Raw genomic sequence first — 15,046 nt, 5'->3', positions numbered from 1 at the left:
ACACGTGGCAAACTTTTATTTTCATATTAACTTTAAAATACAAAACATAAACATAAAAAATATAGAATTTGTATGATTGCATGAATGGTATGACTCTAAATCATGTACAACCAGAGAAATGAAAAGTTGTGCACCTTTTGTGTAAAAACAAACAAACAAACAAACATACAGAATTTGAACAAACAGAAGTCCCATTGCCCTATTTTCAAAGCAGGTGTAAGGATATATACAAAAACAAGATCATTTTGAATTTAACCCCACACCCTTAAATGGGAAAACCTTAGATATGGGATGAAGAAGGAACATGGTAGAACAAACACCCTGATGTGCTTAGGAGAGTACAGTTTGGGTCTATAGATGAGATCTCCTACAACTGTGCGTGGGGATGGGGATAGGAAGTGGGGTAAGGTTTTCTTGTTAGAAAAATCAGTCAGTCATGTGACTTTGCTTCTAAAACATAAAAATTTAGGCTTAGGATAGAGCAAAGTAGTAAAGCGAATGCTTAGCATTTATGAAGTGCTGGGTTTGACCCCCCCCATTCACCCACCCCACCAAACTTGAATTTACTAAAGAAATTCAGAGACTGCTATGATTTGATATTTTTGCAACTTCCCTGGTAATATATTCCCTGGTTCCTAATCTTGGGAGAATCAATCAGCATTAGTTAAGTTACTTCAAGGCAAGTCAAATCCTAACACTGCCCTGGCCTCAAGAGAAAAGTGGCCATTGCCTGATGTCTACATCCTTTCTGTGGTAATGTGCTGAAGCTACATGTGTTCCTAGTTTTTAATTCAAATCCCATTCTGCCACTGAGGCACTAGGCCAGGGTAGCTCTCTCTCTCTCTCTTTTTTTTTTAAAGAGAGAGAGAGAGAGAGAGAGAGAGAGAATTTTTTAATATTTATTTATTTTTTAGTTTTTGGCGGACACAATATCTTCGTTTGTATGTGGTGCTGAGGATCGAACCCAGGCTTGAGCCACATCCCCAGCCCCAGGGTAGCTCTCTTAATCATCAACATATCAAAAGGAGTCTCTCCTCTTGAGAAAAAGGGGCTTTTCCTAGGCTGTATACATTGGGTTTTTGAAAGATACCCTCTAACAGAAAGCTTTCATTAAAAGACACCATTAGAACTTCCGGGAAAATCTACTCTATCAATCCCTTGATGGTAAGAAAATCCTGGAAACAACTAAGGAATTGACAGATAAGAACTGTTTTATTAAAAAAAAAAAAAAAAAAAAAAAAAGGAAGAAGAAGAAAAGTCCTCTTCAAATTATTTAATTAAGAAAATCACATTATTAGCCATGTGCTCCCAAGAATATTGATCTGCCCATACCTTCAGGAATGTACTGCTATGGACAGTGATTTCCCAGAAAAGCCTGAGGCAAAGCAGACAAATACAACCTGAGAGTGGATCCTAATGTTGGGCAATGAGAGTTGGTGAGTGCTTTCCCTGTCATCCCCATAGGTCTCCAACCACTAATTATCTTCCTGAGAGTAATCATTTTACTAAGGTTAGGGAGACAAATCAGAGAAACTTGAACAGAAAAGGTTAGGGAGACAAATCAGAGAAACTTGAACAGAAACATGTTTCAAGTGGGGAAGCCTTTACTTAGGTATTATAAACATGCTCAAAAACCCCTTCACTTTGAGGAATTGGCTTTATTCAGATAGGAACTCTTATGAAAATGGGAGAAAAACAAGCCCTTCTTTTCTCCACAACAATCTGAACAGGTTTTCTTGCTCTCTTTAGTTCCTAGATCCTGATCTGATATTAGGGGAGATTCAAGTAAAAAGCCTTGATCCTTTTCTAGCAGAAGGGAAGAATAGTAGTCTTGAAACACTGGCTTAGATAACCAATCCCGAGTTTCTAATCTATCTGGAAAAGAATGCTCCAACAATTGGTCCCTTTCCTTAGTCTAACAATGCAATAAGCTTAATATATTCAGCATTAGCCAAGGCCCCATACTGCTCATTAGCCATGTCTATTGTTCGACTTAATGAACGCCTTAGCACTATGTGCCTGGAACATGACTACTGATACAATAAAGTATACCAGATGTGTACTACCACACGCTTCTGTTGGGGACAAGAGCATCTAGTTAATAAAAGGTTAATGAGCCTATAAGCTTAAAATAAATCAAATTCTACACAAGGTTCTACAGTGCCCTCTTATGTTCAACAGAAAAAAGACTTTTGCATCCACTAAGCAGGAAGCGGGTTAGCCCCTTAGGATGCAACACAATAAGGCAATTAGCCCAATAGACAAAATGACTCAGGTGGACATCATATCCCCCAGAAAATGTTTGGTGCATCCTCCTGTCCTAAATGACTACTAAGAGGACTCTCTAAAGCAAAGATTTATGAAAGATTCATGAAAGCTTATAACCTGAGAAATGGATAGTATAGATGGAATACCAGTCACTCCTTGGATGGACATAGCAGATACACAATCCATAGTGTTTTGGTGATCTGGATTTCTAGAATCATACTAATCCAAATGAACCATGATCCTCAAATTCTAGCTTGCAGACAATAAGCAGGGATATTGTTCAGGGCTGCTAGGTAATAGCAAACAACATTTAAAGTTAACCAGCAGCCTGTCTGAAGGGTCTTAAGACCAAGGTCACTCCCACTTATAGAAGTGGACAGTCTTCTCTGTTAAGGTAGCCAAGTAGCTGTTATGGTTCACCTCAAATGGGCAGATATCCAAAACAGGCTGATCAGTCTGCAGGTCCTGTAGCAATGAGCCACTGCCAGCATCCCACAGCAGAGCAGAGTTTGATGCTTCATCCCCAGTACACACCAGGATGCTACCATCATTCTCTGGGCTTTGAAAAATAGCACTCTTGGTCAATAGTTTGCAAGTGGGTCCCCCAAAGAATGTTTGCACAGGGTGGCAGGAACAAATTGGTTCTCCAGCATCATCCAGTTTGTAGGACATTTCCAGCAGCACACTTCGTAGGGTGTTGTGGTTTTTATCAGGCCTGTAGGTCACAAGACAGTGTCGGGTGCGGCTCTCCATCTGAAAGTCTACATAGCCCCCTGGCTCTAAGGGCAGCACATGAGGCCAATGAGAGAAGCCCACTTTTAGCTCCCAGAAGGAAGCATTCTCCAATGTTCCAGCTAGCACCCCACCATATGGAAATACAGCAGAGGCAGCTCTCGGTATATATGAAAGAGATACCAGTGGGCATCTGGCCTTCTGAGGTACTAACTCCTGCATATGACAACTTGTGTTTCTCAGGTCATAGACTAGAATCGAACCATTGGCTAGTCCGGCATAGATGTAATTGTTTTCATCATGGCACCAGCAACAGCTCCAGACAGGACGTCTGGTATTGTAAGTCTGGACAACAGTATTGGTCTCCAGGCTAGTCAGTTTAATAGTATTGTCTAGAGAAGCAGAGAGCAGCAAGCCTTTGGAACGACTACTAAAAGCCAGTCCTCGGATCTGTTTGCCATGCATTGGAATATACTGACTGCTTTTCATGTTGGCAGTACTCAACATCTTAACACCAAAGCCTGGAAGGAAGGAAGCCTGAGGAGAAGGCTGTGATATCACCAGGCAGCTCATAGCATCACAGTATGCCATGATTCGGCAGTTTCCTGTCTGAGATACTGTGAAGGTGTTTTGGAAGTGGTACTTGTGCTGGCCCTGGCTGGAGGGCAGGCAGTTTAGGAAACTTGCCTGGGAGCTCCCGGGTTGCTGTGCAATCTGATCTCGATGCTGTATAACAAGTTTTTGCAAATCCTGGATGCTACTGTGAAGTTTAGTGCATTCATCAGTGAGAACTTGAAGTTGAAGTCGGCACTGTGCAGACTCTAACTCAGCCTGCTTTCTGAGCATTTGCTCCTTCAGTAAAGCACTTTTCACCCGCTCTTGTTCACTGGTGTCCAAAGCTCTGAGGGTTCGGGCATAAAGGACAATGATGTCATTGTGCTTGGCTTTCTTGTTGCACTGGTGACATTTTCGTGCTTGTCCTTTAAGCCACTTAGAAATGCATCTATACCCAAAGAGGTGCCCACAGTGTAATGCTGAGAGCCGGTGGTCGCCAGCATTGGTCCACTGTTCCAAACATATTGTGCAAGTATCCCCTTCTTCTTCATCCGTAGAAGCAGAAGGTAGAGTAGGATTGGATTTCTGGGGAGACTGCTGTTTGGGAAGGGTCTTGTCTCCACTGATAAATGTAACTTCTTGGTCTGCTGAGACATCTCCCAGTTGCTCTTCTGAAATGACAGCTTCAGTCTCTTCTGCAGGGACAACAACCTCTTCATACTCTGCAGAGCTCTCACTGTCAGAATCAGAACTGCTTGACACTGGCAAGTCTTCAGGTACAGGATCCCTAGTCTCTGAATCATAAGATGCAGCTGGAAAGTGAGGCTGGGTCCTGCTCACCTGAAAGTAAGCATCCAGTGGTGCTCTCAACCTGGCATTGTCGGTCCTCTGAGACCCTGAAGCTCTTGCCCTCCGAGAAGTGGACCCCCTCCTCCTTCTTGCTCTCACTGGCCCCACACTTTGGTCTGAAGGTGGAGGTCTCAGAAATTCCAGCATTCCATGAAGTCTCTGCAGCCCACTGATGAAGCTGTTCATTGAATCCAAGGAAGCTGCTTGGAGAGTATGGTTAGCACCAGATCCCTGTCTATGCTCTTCTGAAGCCCCAGGATTAATGTTCTGCACATTATCTTCTGAGAGTTCCACTTCCTCAGTCAGGTCAATGGATATGTGTGGAGCAGGGTGGAGCAGGGGTAGTACCCCCTGGCTGCTGACTCCTTCAGCAGGAGCAGGCTGGGGGAGGGGTGGTCCCCCATGGCTGTTGACTCCTTCAACAGGAACAGGATGGAGAAGGGATGGTCTTTCTTGGCTGCTGACTCCTTCAGCAGGAACAGGATGGAGCAGGGGTGGTCTTTCTTGATTGCTGACTCCTTCAACAGGAACAGGTTGAAGGAGGGGTGGTCTCCCTTGGCTGCTGACCACTTCAGTGGGAGCAAGCTGTTCTGTAGCATGATCTAACTGCACCTGAAGATCATAGTCCATTGCTTCTTGAGCCATCACTGATGCCGGAACGACGCGGTCCGGCTCCCGAGACCGCGACTTTCCCAGTCCTTACCTCAGCAGAACTACCTACGCTCCCGCACCAACCACCACTTCCCGAGCAGCTCAAGCGCCCCGCCTCGAGGCTCTGTTTCAAAAGAAAAAAATAAAAAGGTCTGGGGATGTGACTCAGTGGTAAGTGCCCTGGTACCAAAACAATAGGACAAATGAATAAGTAAATAAATAAATAATAACAAATTTTAGAGTTTTAAAGAAAAAGTCCAAATTTCTGCTGTTAAAATACATGACATCCGAGAGCAAAGTAATACAAAAAATTTGACAAAAACGTTCAATAGTCATGAAATTGTAGGCAGGACAAAATTGTAAAACAGAAAGCAAACCAAAACAGCAAAATCTCAACAACAAATAACAAAAACCCAAAATGATGGAACTAGAAGGAGACAGGAATAACCATAGTCATGGTATGAAAATTTAATACAAGTTTTCAAAAAAATTAATAAATCCAGGCAACAAAATTTTAAAATACATTTGATAATCTTGATTCATATATATATATATATATATATATATATATATATATATATATTCATATACATATATATGTGTGTGTGTATATATATATATATATATATATATATATATATCTTAGATACTTACAAAAATTTTATTTATAAAATAGTGAGTTTATTTTATTTAATCTCTGGACCACTCAGAAAATTTGATCCTGTATTTGTCTACTGGGAAAAATTCCATAAAATCTAAAGAGTAGAAACCAGAATCTATATTTCTGAACAAAATACTTTAAAATTAAATAATAACAAATGGTGAATCCATCTACCATAATCCATCCATCTGGGGAAAAAATACACAGTTCTTTAAATAACTCTTGGGTTAAAGAGGAAATAAAGACAAACTATAAACCATCTATGAGTTTAAAAGACAAAAGCTCTTCCAATTAATACTTATTGAATATGGCTGAAGTGGCACTTAGAGGATTTTACAGCCTTTGTCCACTTATTTGAAATAGCAAGGTGTTAAAAGATTTAGTAATTAAGAAAAGAAGCAGTAAATACATCTTTAAAAAAGCACTAGGAGATAATAAACTGAATTAAGGACACAGAAACAGGGGTGGGGGGACCTCAAACGATGGACTTTGTGTACAAACCCCAAAGCTACTTCTTTGAGGTAGTGTATGAAGAAGACAAAACCCTTGTTAAGTCTGATCAGAAAAAAAAAAAAAAAGAAAAGTTGCAAATACACTTCTGAAATAAGGAAGAGAAGCCTTAGGTACCAGTTTGGGGGAAATTAAAAAAGTGTGTACAATCTTTGACCTTAAATAACAAATTCATAACTTTCTGAAAAGAAACATTTTTCCTAGAAAAATATAAATTATCAAGATTATTTCAGAAGGTGGTAGAAAACCTAAAGAGAGTAATAATATTGTCTTCGAAGTTGACAAAATTATTTTAAAAAAATACCCTGGAAGATACAAGTCCTGGACAATTTTATGGGCTTTGTATCTTAAATCTTTAAAAACTAGTTAATCCCTACTATAAATAAGTAGATGAAACCATTCCAGCTCATTTATTATTCCATGGGATTCTAAAATTGACAACAACCACACATACATGTAGAATGACCACTATAGGCCAATCTACCTTATAAACATACATATAGAACATCATGTAAAATATTTTCAAATTGAATTCATTATCAACAGGTAGCATTAGTCCCAGGAACGCAATAATGATTGTACACTAGGAAAGTTATTAATGTATTTTAACTACATTAAAAAATTAGAGGAATCTGGGTGTGATGGCACCTGCTTGTAGTTCCAGCTACTCAAGAGACTGAGGCAGGAAGATTACAAATTTGAGGGTAGCCTCATCGGCTAATAAATAAATAAATAGGGCTGGGGATATAGCAAATCTATAACAATAGCTTAAAGCATCTGTACTCTTGAATGCCGAATGCAATGAGGTACTGTTCTATCTGGGAGGATCTTAGACACATTAGAGAAAAAAATGTAAAACCATGCATAAAGCATAACTTCATCTGTATTATACTTAAAAAACTAAACCATTTATTACACATGAAACTACAAAGAGATAATCCTTCTGGAGTTTGAGAAGATACTTATCATTGATAATCTTTATATAAGCTTGTGGATAATTTGAAATGTGTTAGTTATTGCATTACTCATATTTCTAAAAAGCTTCTCCTTTCACAGTCTAATTTTTGTAGAGGAAATATATAATTCCACCAGTTTATATTTTATATATTTTGTAGATGGCATGCCATTATGAAAGAGAAATAGTACAATGTTACATTTTTATTATGTTATGCTAATCATTTTTTTAGTCAACATTTATTGGATGTCTGATTGTGCATAAAGTACTCTATCCCTAGGCATATGAGAGGATGGAGTACATGTTCTCATTTCACCATTGCTGTGGCTGATTTGCCAGAAAGATCACGTGCACAAGTGGCATACACAAGAGGCATAGAGCACCCAGCTCTGGTACTTTTGTGGACGTTCCTAGTCTACTGAACAGAGATTCCTTTGTGATGAAGGTCAGGCTAGTGCTATTTTGTGTTTGGCAGATGAAAAAGTCACTGGTACCAAGAGCTTCTCTGAATTTCACATGCAGAGAATCCCACGTTTCTTTGCTTTGCCATGTTTACAAGATCTGTCTTCACAGAAAGAAGTCATTTATCTGCAATAACTTACTCCACAGCTAGCAGTGTTGATAGTCATTAGTGCTTTTATTTTTTCTGTGGGATGGTGACAAATTTAAACTGACCAGTGTACTATTTCCAAACTTATTTTTCTCTCTTAAGAATCAGGCATTTTCCTTACCTCACAGAGAGGTAGCTCCTCCGTCGGCAGCAACTCGGCACTCGGCGCCCGCGGTCCATGGACCGGAACCCCGGGCCGACCGGCAGGAACTCGGGCCGCGATCGCCGCCTCCCAGCCCCAGGCTCCTCCTCCTCGCTGCCCACCACCTCCTCCGGACGCCCGCTGGCCGCCCGCCGCTGCCGCCGGCCTCGCGGAGCCGCCCCGGGAGGCTGGGTGGCGGGTCCGCGGCTGCCGCGGGACTGAGGCCTACTCCGCCGCCTCTCAGTGCTATTGTCCCTGGGCCGGGCACCAACCGGGTCCGCTGGGGAGCGCCAAGTGCGCCGGCTCCGCGGAAGATGCCGGACCAAGCCTTACAGCAGATGCTGGACAGAAGTTGCTGGGTTTGTTTTGCCACTGATGAAGATGATAGAACAGCTGAATGGGTGAGACCATGCAGGTGCCTAGGATCTACCAAATGGGTTCATCAGGCTTGTCTGCAGCGCTGGGTTGATGAAAAACAAAGAGGAAACAGTACAGCCAGAGTGGCATGTCCTCAGTGCAATGCTGAATACTTAATAGTTTTTCCAAAGTTGGGTCCAGTTGTTTATGTCTTGGATCTTGCAGATAGACTGATCTCAAAAGCTTGTCCATTTGCTGCAGCAGGAATAATGGTTGGCTCTATCTATTGGACAGCTGTGACTTACGGAGCAGTAACAGTGATGCAGGTTGTAGGCCATAAAGAAGGGCTGGATGTTATGGAGAGAGCTGATCCTTTATTTCTTTTAATTGGACTTCCTACTATTCCTGTCATGCTGATATTAGGCAAGATGATTCGCTGGGAGGATTATGTGCTTAGACTATGGCGCAAATACTCAAATAAACTACAAATTTTGAACAGTATATTTCCAGGGATTGGTTGTCCTGTTCCCCGAATTCCAGCCGAAGGTAATCCTTTAGCAGATCATGTCTCTGCTACCCGAATTTTGTGTGGAGCCCCTGTCTTTCCTACTATTGCGACAATAGTTGGTAAACTGATGTTCAGTAGTGTTAACTCTAATTTACAAAGGACAATCTTGGGTGGAATTGCTTTTGTTGCCATAAAAGGAGCATTTAAGGTTTACTTCAAACAGCAGCAATATTTACGTCAGGCACACCGCAAAATTCTAAATTATCCAGAGCAAGAAGAAGCATAAAACTGTGACTTCTGTTTGTTCTGCAGTCCTCTCATCCTTATGAGTCTGTTGTGTCGTTTTGATTCCATCATTAATGCACTAGTGGAGACTTGTTATAAGCTGCTGCTCCTATATTTTTAAGAAATATAATAAAGCACTTAGGGCAGGGGAAATCCTCTCAGTAATCACGGAACCTAAGGATGTGATTCGTTTTCATGGTTTTGTGTGTACTTCTTTTGTGGCAGTCATCTAAACCATTATCTTAGCATGGTAAACCTGAGTTTGTTCATATTTTGTCCAGATATGTAAAGATCAGACTGTACAAATATTAAAAATGCACATGCTGTTTTATTCTAATGCCTCTTTTGTACATGTTCATGTTCAGTGTTTTCTTAGAATCAGCAACTTAATGAAGGTACTATGAAGATTTTTCTCACCGACATAATTTGATTACTTGCGAAACAGGAACACATGTTAATTTGAGGAAATGTAAATTAGTTATGAATAAGTAACAAACCAAAAATGTATGTAAACATCAAATAATTATCTGAACAAATGAAATTTTGTTGTGTTTTCCTTAACTCATGTGATGTCCTCCAAATGTGTAGGGTAAAAGTTCACAGGGCTTCCAGATCACTTTTTCACTATTAAATTTTATTTATACAATGTTGACATCTCATAATTCATAATGTAATTTTGACTCATGTAGTCTTGATTATAGTGTGTGTATATATTTGTGTGTGTGTGAGGATGTGTGTGTGTGTGAGAGAGAGATCAGATCCTTTGATCTCTGGAGTAAGATTTTTAAATCCATATTTGTAGAAATTAGAGCTGCCAGTTTATAGTAGTTAAACAGAGAATGATTTGCAAAAAAAATGAAAACAAAAAAGTCAAAATTATTTTATTCTCCTCTTTCATTGATTCAGATATTTGTTGATCACCTCATATTTGCCCCAGGCACTATACAGAGTGCTGTTGGATACAGTGGTGAACTAAGAGAGTTGGTCCTAGCTCTTACGGTGTTTATAATTTAGTGTCAGCAGATAGAAAAACAGCAGTGAGTATACCAAGGTGAGGCCTTGAACTCTTTGCTTTAATATCAGTCAATGAGGAGATAATTACGAAAACAAGTCCTGAGTAAATATTGAGGTCACTGTTTTTGACTCTGTCAGTTTATTATAGAAAACCAATACTAATGTTTTTAGATTTTAATTGCTTGTCATATTTGAGGCTAGCACCTTAATAATCATTGTTTAAGTAGTTTTGTGTTCACTTTTCAAAAGTAATTATTTATTTTAAGTCATTTTCAATAGAGTGGCCATCTTAATGTCCAGCAATCTGAATAGTCTTTCAATTATTTTCACTAGCTAAAATTAATTTTTAAAGGTAGTTATAAAAACCCTATTTATTTATTATTATTTTGTTCACAGTATCTAATGCATGATAATAGTAAATGTTTCTTACTGATAAGTGGCCACTTTCTTTAGGAGTGTAGCATATATAGGTTGAGCTATGTTAGATTGTAATAATATTTGTTAATTTTAGTAATTAAAGACTGGTGTCATTCTGTAGTATAAATGTCTTAATTTTGAGTTGTATGGCATTTATGTGAATGGATGTTGAATGTTAAAAGTTGTAATTATTTGGGGAGAAAAGAAGATTTGACTGAGTGAGTCTTATTAAGAACACTGCTACCATTCTGAAGGGGAAATATAAAATCTATGACTATATACAAAATCTTAGGTGATATAGCTGTAATTATAAAATATATTGGCTTTTCTTTAATTTTCAATATGAAAAGATATATTAAGTAGACATTTCCTGCATAGTTTTGTTATACAGAACAGCTTCTAGGCAGCATTTATTAATGTTACGCAAGCACACAGTTCCCTATTTACTCCTTTAATGCCCAAGATGGGGAATAACTTCTTGGGTTTATTGGCATCAAGGCCCTGGAGGGCCAGAGAAGCAACAACTATAATCCTTTGAGGGCAGGAGGGAGGCGTTTCTAAGGCTATGCAGAAGGAACTACAAGTGCCTGGGGACCAGAGTGACCTCTAGACCTGGAATGGAACACTTATAGAGCCTTAGCTTAAGAAATACCATGTGCCAGTTGTTCCGGGAAGGTGGCCTGCCCTGCCATGAAGCAACAAAGAACGTAGGCAAACTGAAAGTTGGATGGACCTGAGTTCAGATCCTAATTCAGCTTTTCATAACTGCATATGACCTTTGCCAGGTAACTTAACTTTTCTTCCCCACAGTTCTCTTCATACTGAAATGCAGATAATACTTAGAAGACTATCTGCAATTAACTGAGAAGGGAACAGAGGCACTTTCAGCACAAAATACGCCCTAAGAAGTAGTTTATTAATTGCTATTGTTTTTACACTCTAGGAAAAAGAGAATGAAGAGGTAAAGGAAAGGCAGCAGAGTACAAATTCAAGAGATGATGTGGCCTTTTGAGATGGATGGGTATATTTTGTTTTCTAGTTTATTTTCATATTGCTTTTTTGTTATTTCCAGAAACTTTAATGTTTTAAACCTCTTTTATAAAATTCAACAACTATTAGAAATCTATTCTTTGCAGAAGTTATCTCCATTTAAGTGGCTGAAAATATTGTTCATCATTACATGATTATCAAATGACTATGAAGAATATAAAATTAAACTTAGTGACTTAGTCACTGCCTTGCTAATTCTGCTATAATTTTTTCAAATGTCTTGTTTTTAATATAGCGGACTATCTCAATACTGGCTGGATTAAGTTGAATAAAGAATTTTTATGTTCTCTAGGTGTGCTTTGTCTGTTGAACAAATCCCAGAACTATTCATTAATTCTGTACCTGCGTATGTAATTGTTTTTAAATTTGTACAAGAATTCTAGTGAGACTTCTCAATATAAAAATAATATGCAATTTAAAAAGTAAAAAAAAAAAAAAAGAATCAGGCATTTTACATGCTCATTCCTTATTTTCAGTTACATCCTTTTCTTTTCCACAACTCTTATACCAAATTTAACTTCAGATCCTGCCAGTTTGAATGCTGTGCATGAAAATTCTTTAAAAACAACAACAAAAAAAGCATCAAAACTCCAAAAACTCCTCTGTAGTAGCATTTTCCTGAGTTAGAGCAGACAGGTGACACAGAAGGGGTTGCACTAAGAATGGAAAGATTTAGGTTTGAGGCCTGTCTTCCAGGACCTTTGACAAGTCCTATAACCTCTAGGCTTCACTCTGTGTCAGCTGTAAAGTGGGGGTGGGTGGGTATAGGTGATGAAGGAAAAAGAGCTTTGAAAAGTATAAAGCAGCAGATCAGCATGAGACTTTATATAAGTCCCTTAATCCCCTTCTTGCATGCACACACTCCAGCTACATGCAAGTTTTAGGTTTCTATTATCTTTCATTTGTGTTCCTTTTAAAAGTCAGCCTCCCCTAACACAGTCAACTTTGTCTTTTGTCACATGAACCCGTTGATCTCCCTGGCACCTGAGACCTTGAATTGATTTAGTTCTACATTTTAGGCACTACCTGTTTTTTTTTTTTTTTCCACCCCCAAAGAGGTATTTAGTTGAGTGTCAGAAGCACAGGATGTTCCTTTTTTGTTAACTTAACCTCTGCCGTTGTTTTTTTTTTTTTTTTTTTTTTAAATCTGATTTGAAAGAACAGGGACCCTAGAAAGCTTGTGATATGTAAATATTTAGCCAGGCAGATAGGGATAGTAAGCATTTTCTCTCTTAACACAAAACATGATTTTATTTGCTAGAGCTGTAATCTTGTTTGATAATCCATCAGTTTATTATCAGCTATGTGGTGAGACATAATGCCACAGGGAGATAATCAAGAACTGCGCCTGACACTATAGGGTTGATTACAGGGACTGGAGAAGATAGAGTCTTCTGCAAAGGATTATGTTAAACATAGCCTTTCTATTTACAGTTGATTTTCTCCAAGCTCCTTAACTATTCTGCTCCCAGCCTAGGTAAATAGGTCATCTGAAAACCTTCAAGGAAGAGGTATCTTTGCAGGTATAGAACAACCAGACTTTTCTCCACCGGGCCCCATTAAGTTATTGTTTCATGCTCAATACATCTCTGAGTTGAAGGAGAGAAGAGATATATGATGGTGTTCCATTGCAGTCAGTATTTAGAACAAAACCAAACCAAAAAAACCTCAGAGAAGTACAGGTTAAAAACAGAACAGGAAATCTTTACACTCCATTTGGACCTTAACTCTAACTATTAGGTCCAATAAATTGGCCTATTAAATTGAAATTTGAATATGACATTGATTTGCAGGACTATCAGGCTGTCATCAATCTGTGATTTCTGAACCAAGGGCAGAGACCCTCTAGGACAGGCATCTGGAATGCACAGTCCCATAGAGTTGCATGCACATATGTGATAAGGAGACTGGTGCCACCAGATTTCTCCAAAATGGTGGCACTACTTCCAGTCCCTAGTGGGAGGCAGGGAGGCATTTCATTCAACTCTTATCTTTGTCTACTCCATTCTTCTCTGTCTTGAAATTTATCTCCTCAAGATTACCCACTATGCAAAATGTCACCATCCACAAATCCAACCTTCATCTCACAGGCCTGTAAGGTTACTCGATTGTTTTCTGGCCACTGGAAATAAAGCCTGTGTGGTTCTGCAGTGCTCTGCCATTATCATGCTTTCATGTTTATTATCTCGCTTGAGCCTTTCCTGAGATAGGTGGATGAGACTGAGTTTCAAAGAATTTAAGTATCTTGTCCAAGTTTACACAGTTAGTGATTTCTTCTTTTGTTCTATTCCTATCTTCTTCCTTTTCTTTCTCCTCAGAAGATATTTTCTTAAGAATGTAGACTCTGAAGCCAGAAGACTGGTTTTAAATCCCTGGTTCTGTATAACCTTGGGCAAATTTGCTTGGTATGCTTTGGTCCTTAGTAGTAAAATGAAGATAACAAAATTATCTACTTCATGTAGTTTTAGGGAGGATAAAGTTGGTTATGTGCACTATTGTAATACTAAGAATAGAGTCTAGCACATATCAAACAATCAGTAAATCTGAGTCCCTATTGTTACTATTGTTGTTTTTAAAATTCCCTCATCAAATATTAATTGTCTTCTTTTTAACTGGGCATTGTGCTAGGCTTCAGGGATGAGTTGGAGACGTTCCTTTTCCATGGAACTCACTGTCAATAAAGAGACAAGCCATCTGATTAAGTGCAGATGTCATAGCCCTCATGTAACCATAGATGTACTGTGTGGGACCCCTGGTTATCTGTGCAGGCCCCTTGGATGAGGAAACCTGGCATCTGAATTGAACACTAGAGATGAAGTATATGCCAGGCCAATTGTCAAGGGATGTATATACCCAGCAGAGGGCTCAGTAGGTATGAAATAAAAAGAATGAGAGATATATTCGTTTTCTTGGACTGATATAATAAAATACCATTAGAGGCAATGGCTTAAAAAACAGAAGTTAATCTTCTATAGTTCTGGAAGCTAGAAGATCAAGATCACGGTGTCAGCAGCTTTGGTTTCTTCAGAACCCTGTTCCTTGGCTTATTGATGACTGCCGTATTTCTGCATCCTCACATGGTCTTTTTTCTGTATGCATACATTCCTGCTGTCCTAATCTATTCTTCTAAGGACACCAGTCAGATTGAATTAGGGCCCACCTATGTGACCTCATTCTACCTTGATTATCTCCTTAAAGGCCTTGTTGTGAAGTACTGGGTGTTAGGACTTAGCTTATGAATTTGGGGCTGGTACAATAAAGCCCATAACAAAAGTATCTGTTAGGTATGGCTGGCATCAGGTGTATGTGGATGAAGTCAGAATCACGGGCAGTGCCCAGATCTTGAAAGGCTCAACCTCTCATCAAGGCTGAGGAATGGACACTGCCACATTTAGGCTCTGCTGGCCCCTGTGTGTATGTGAAGGGCAGACTGGAAAAAGCCACATTGTGACCTGTTGGATGAGACATTGCTTTGAATTCTT

The 15,046-nt window shown here is 39.3% G+C and overlaps 2 protein-coding genes across 2 annotated transcripts; one reads left to right on the top strand and one right to left on the bottom strand.

The window, feature by feature from the left end:
* Positions 1–12: 12 nt before the first annotated feature.
* LOC124085328 (E3 ubiquitin-protein ligase RFWD3-like) lies at positions 13–8,056 on the bottom strand. The gene is made up of 2 exons (XM_046432937.2): positions 7,913–8,056; positions 13–5,179 (listed from the first exon to the last, which is right to left on the bottom strand). Exon 2 carries the CDS (start codon positions 5,047–5,049, stop codon positions 2,623–2,625), a length of 2,427 nt encoding a protein of 808 aa, XP_046288893.1. The 5' UTR covers positions 5,050–5,179; positions 7,913–8,056; the 3' UTR covers positions 13–2,622.
* A 48-nt stretch (positions 8,057–8,104) lies between these two features.
* Positions 8,105–9,757, top strand: LOC124085324 (E3 ubiquitin-protein ligase MARCHF5-like). Its single transcript, XM_046432923.2, has one exon. The coding sequence runs from the start codon at positions 8,248–8,250 to the stop codon at positions 9,082–9,084; it is 837 nt and encodes a 278-aa protein (XP_046288879.1). The 5' UTR covers positions 8,105–8,247; the 3' UTR covers positions 9,085–9,757.
* The last annotated feature ends 5,289 nt before the right edge of the window (positions 9,758–15,046 follow it).

The sequence above is a fragment of the Marmota monax genome, unplaced genomic scaffold (genome assembly GCF_021218885.2).
Source record: "Marmota monax isolate L192 unplaced genomic scaffold, Marmota_monax_Labrador192_F-V1.1 WCK01_AAM20220418_F8-fsc01401, whole genome shotgun sequence".
In the NCBI taxonomy this organism is placed as follows: Eukaryota; Metazoa; Chordata; class Mammalia; order Rodentia; family Sciuridae; genus Marmota; species Marmota monax.
This window is presented reverse-complemented; position numbering and strand designations above follow the sequence as displayed.

What these genes read in the sequence shown, in the direction of transcription:
- LOC124085328 (XM_046432937.2), bottom strand. Translation starts at nt 5,049, where the DNA reads ATGGCTCAAGAAGCAATGGACTATGATCTTCAGGTGCAGTTAGATCAT.
- LOC124085324 (XM_046432923.2), top strand. Translation starts at nt 8,248, where the DNA reads ATGCCGGACCAAGCCTTACAGCAGATGCTGGACAGAAGTTGCTGGGTT.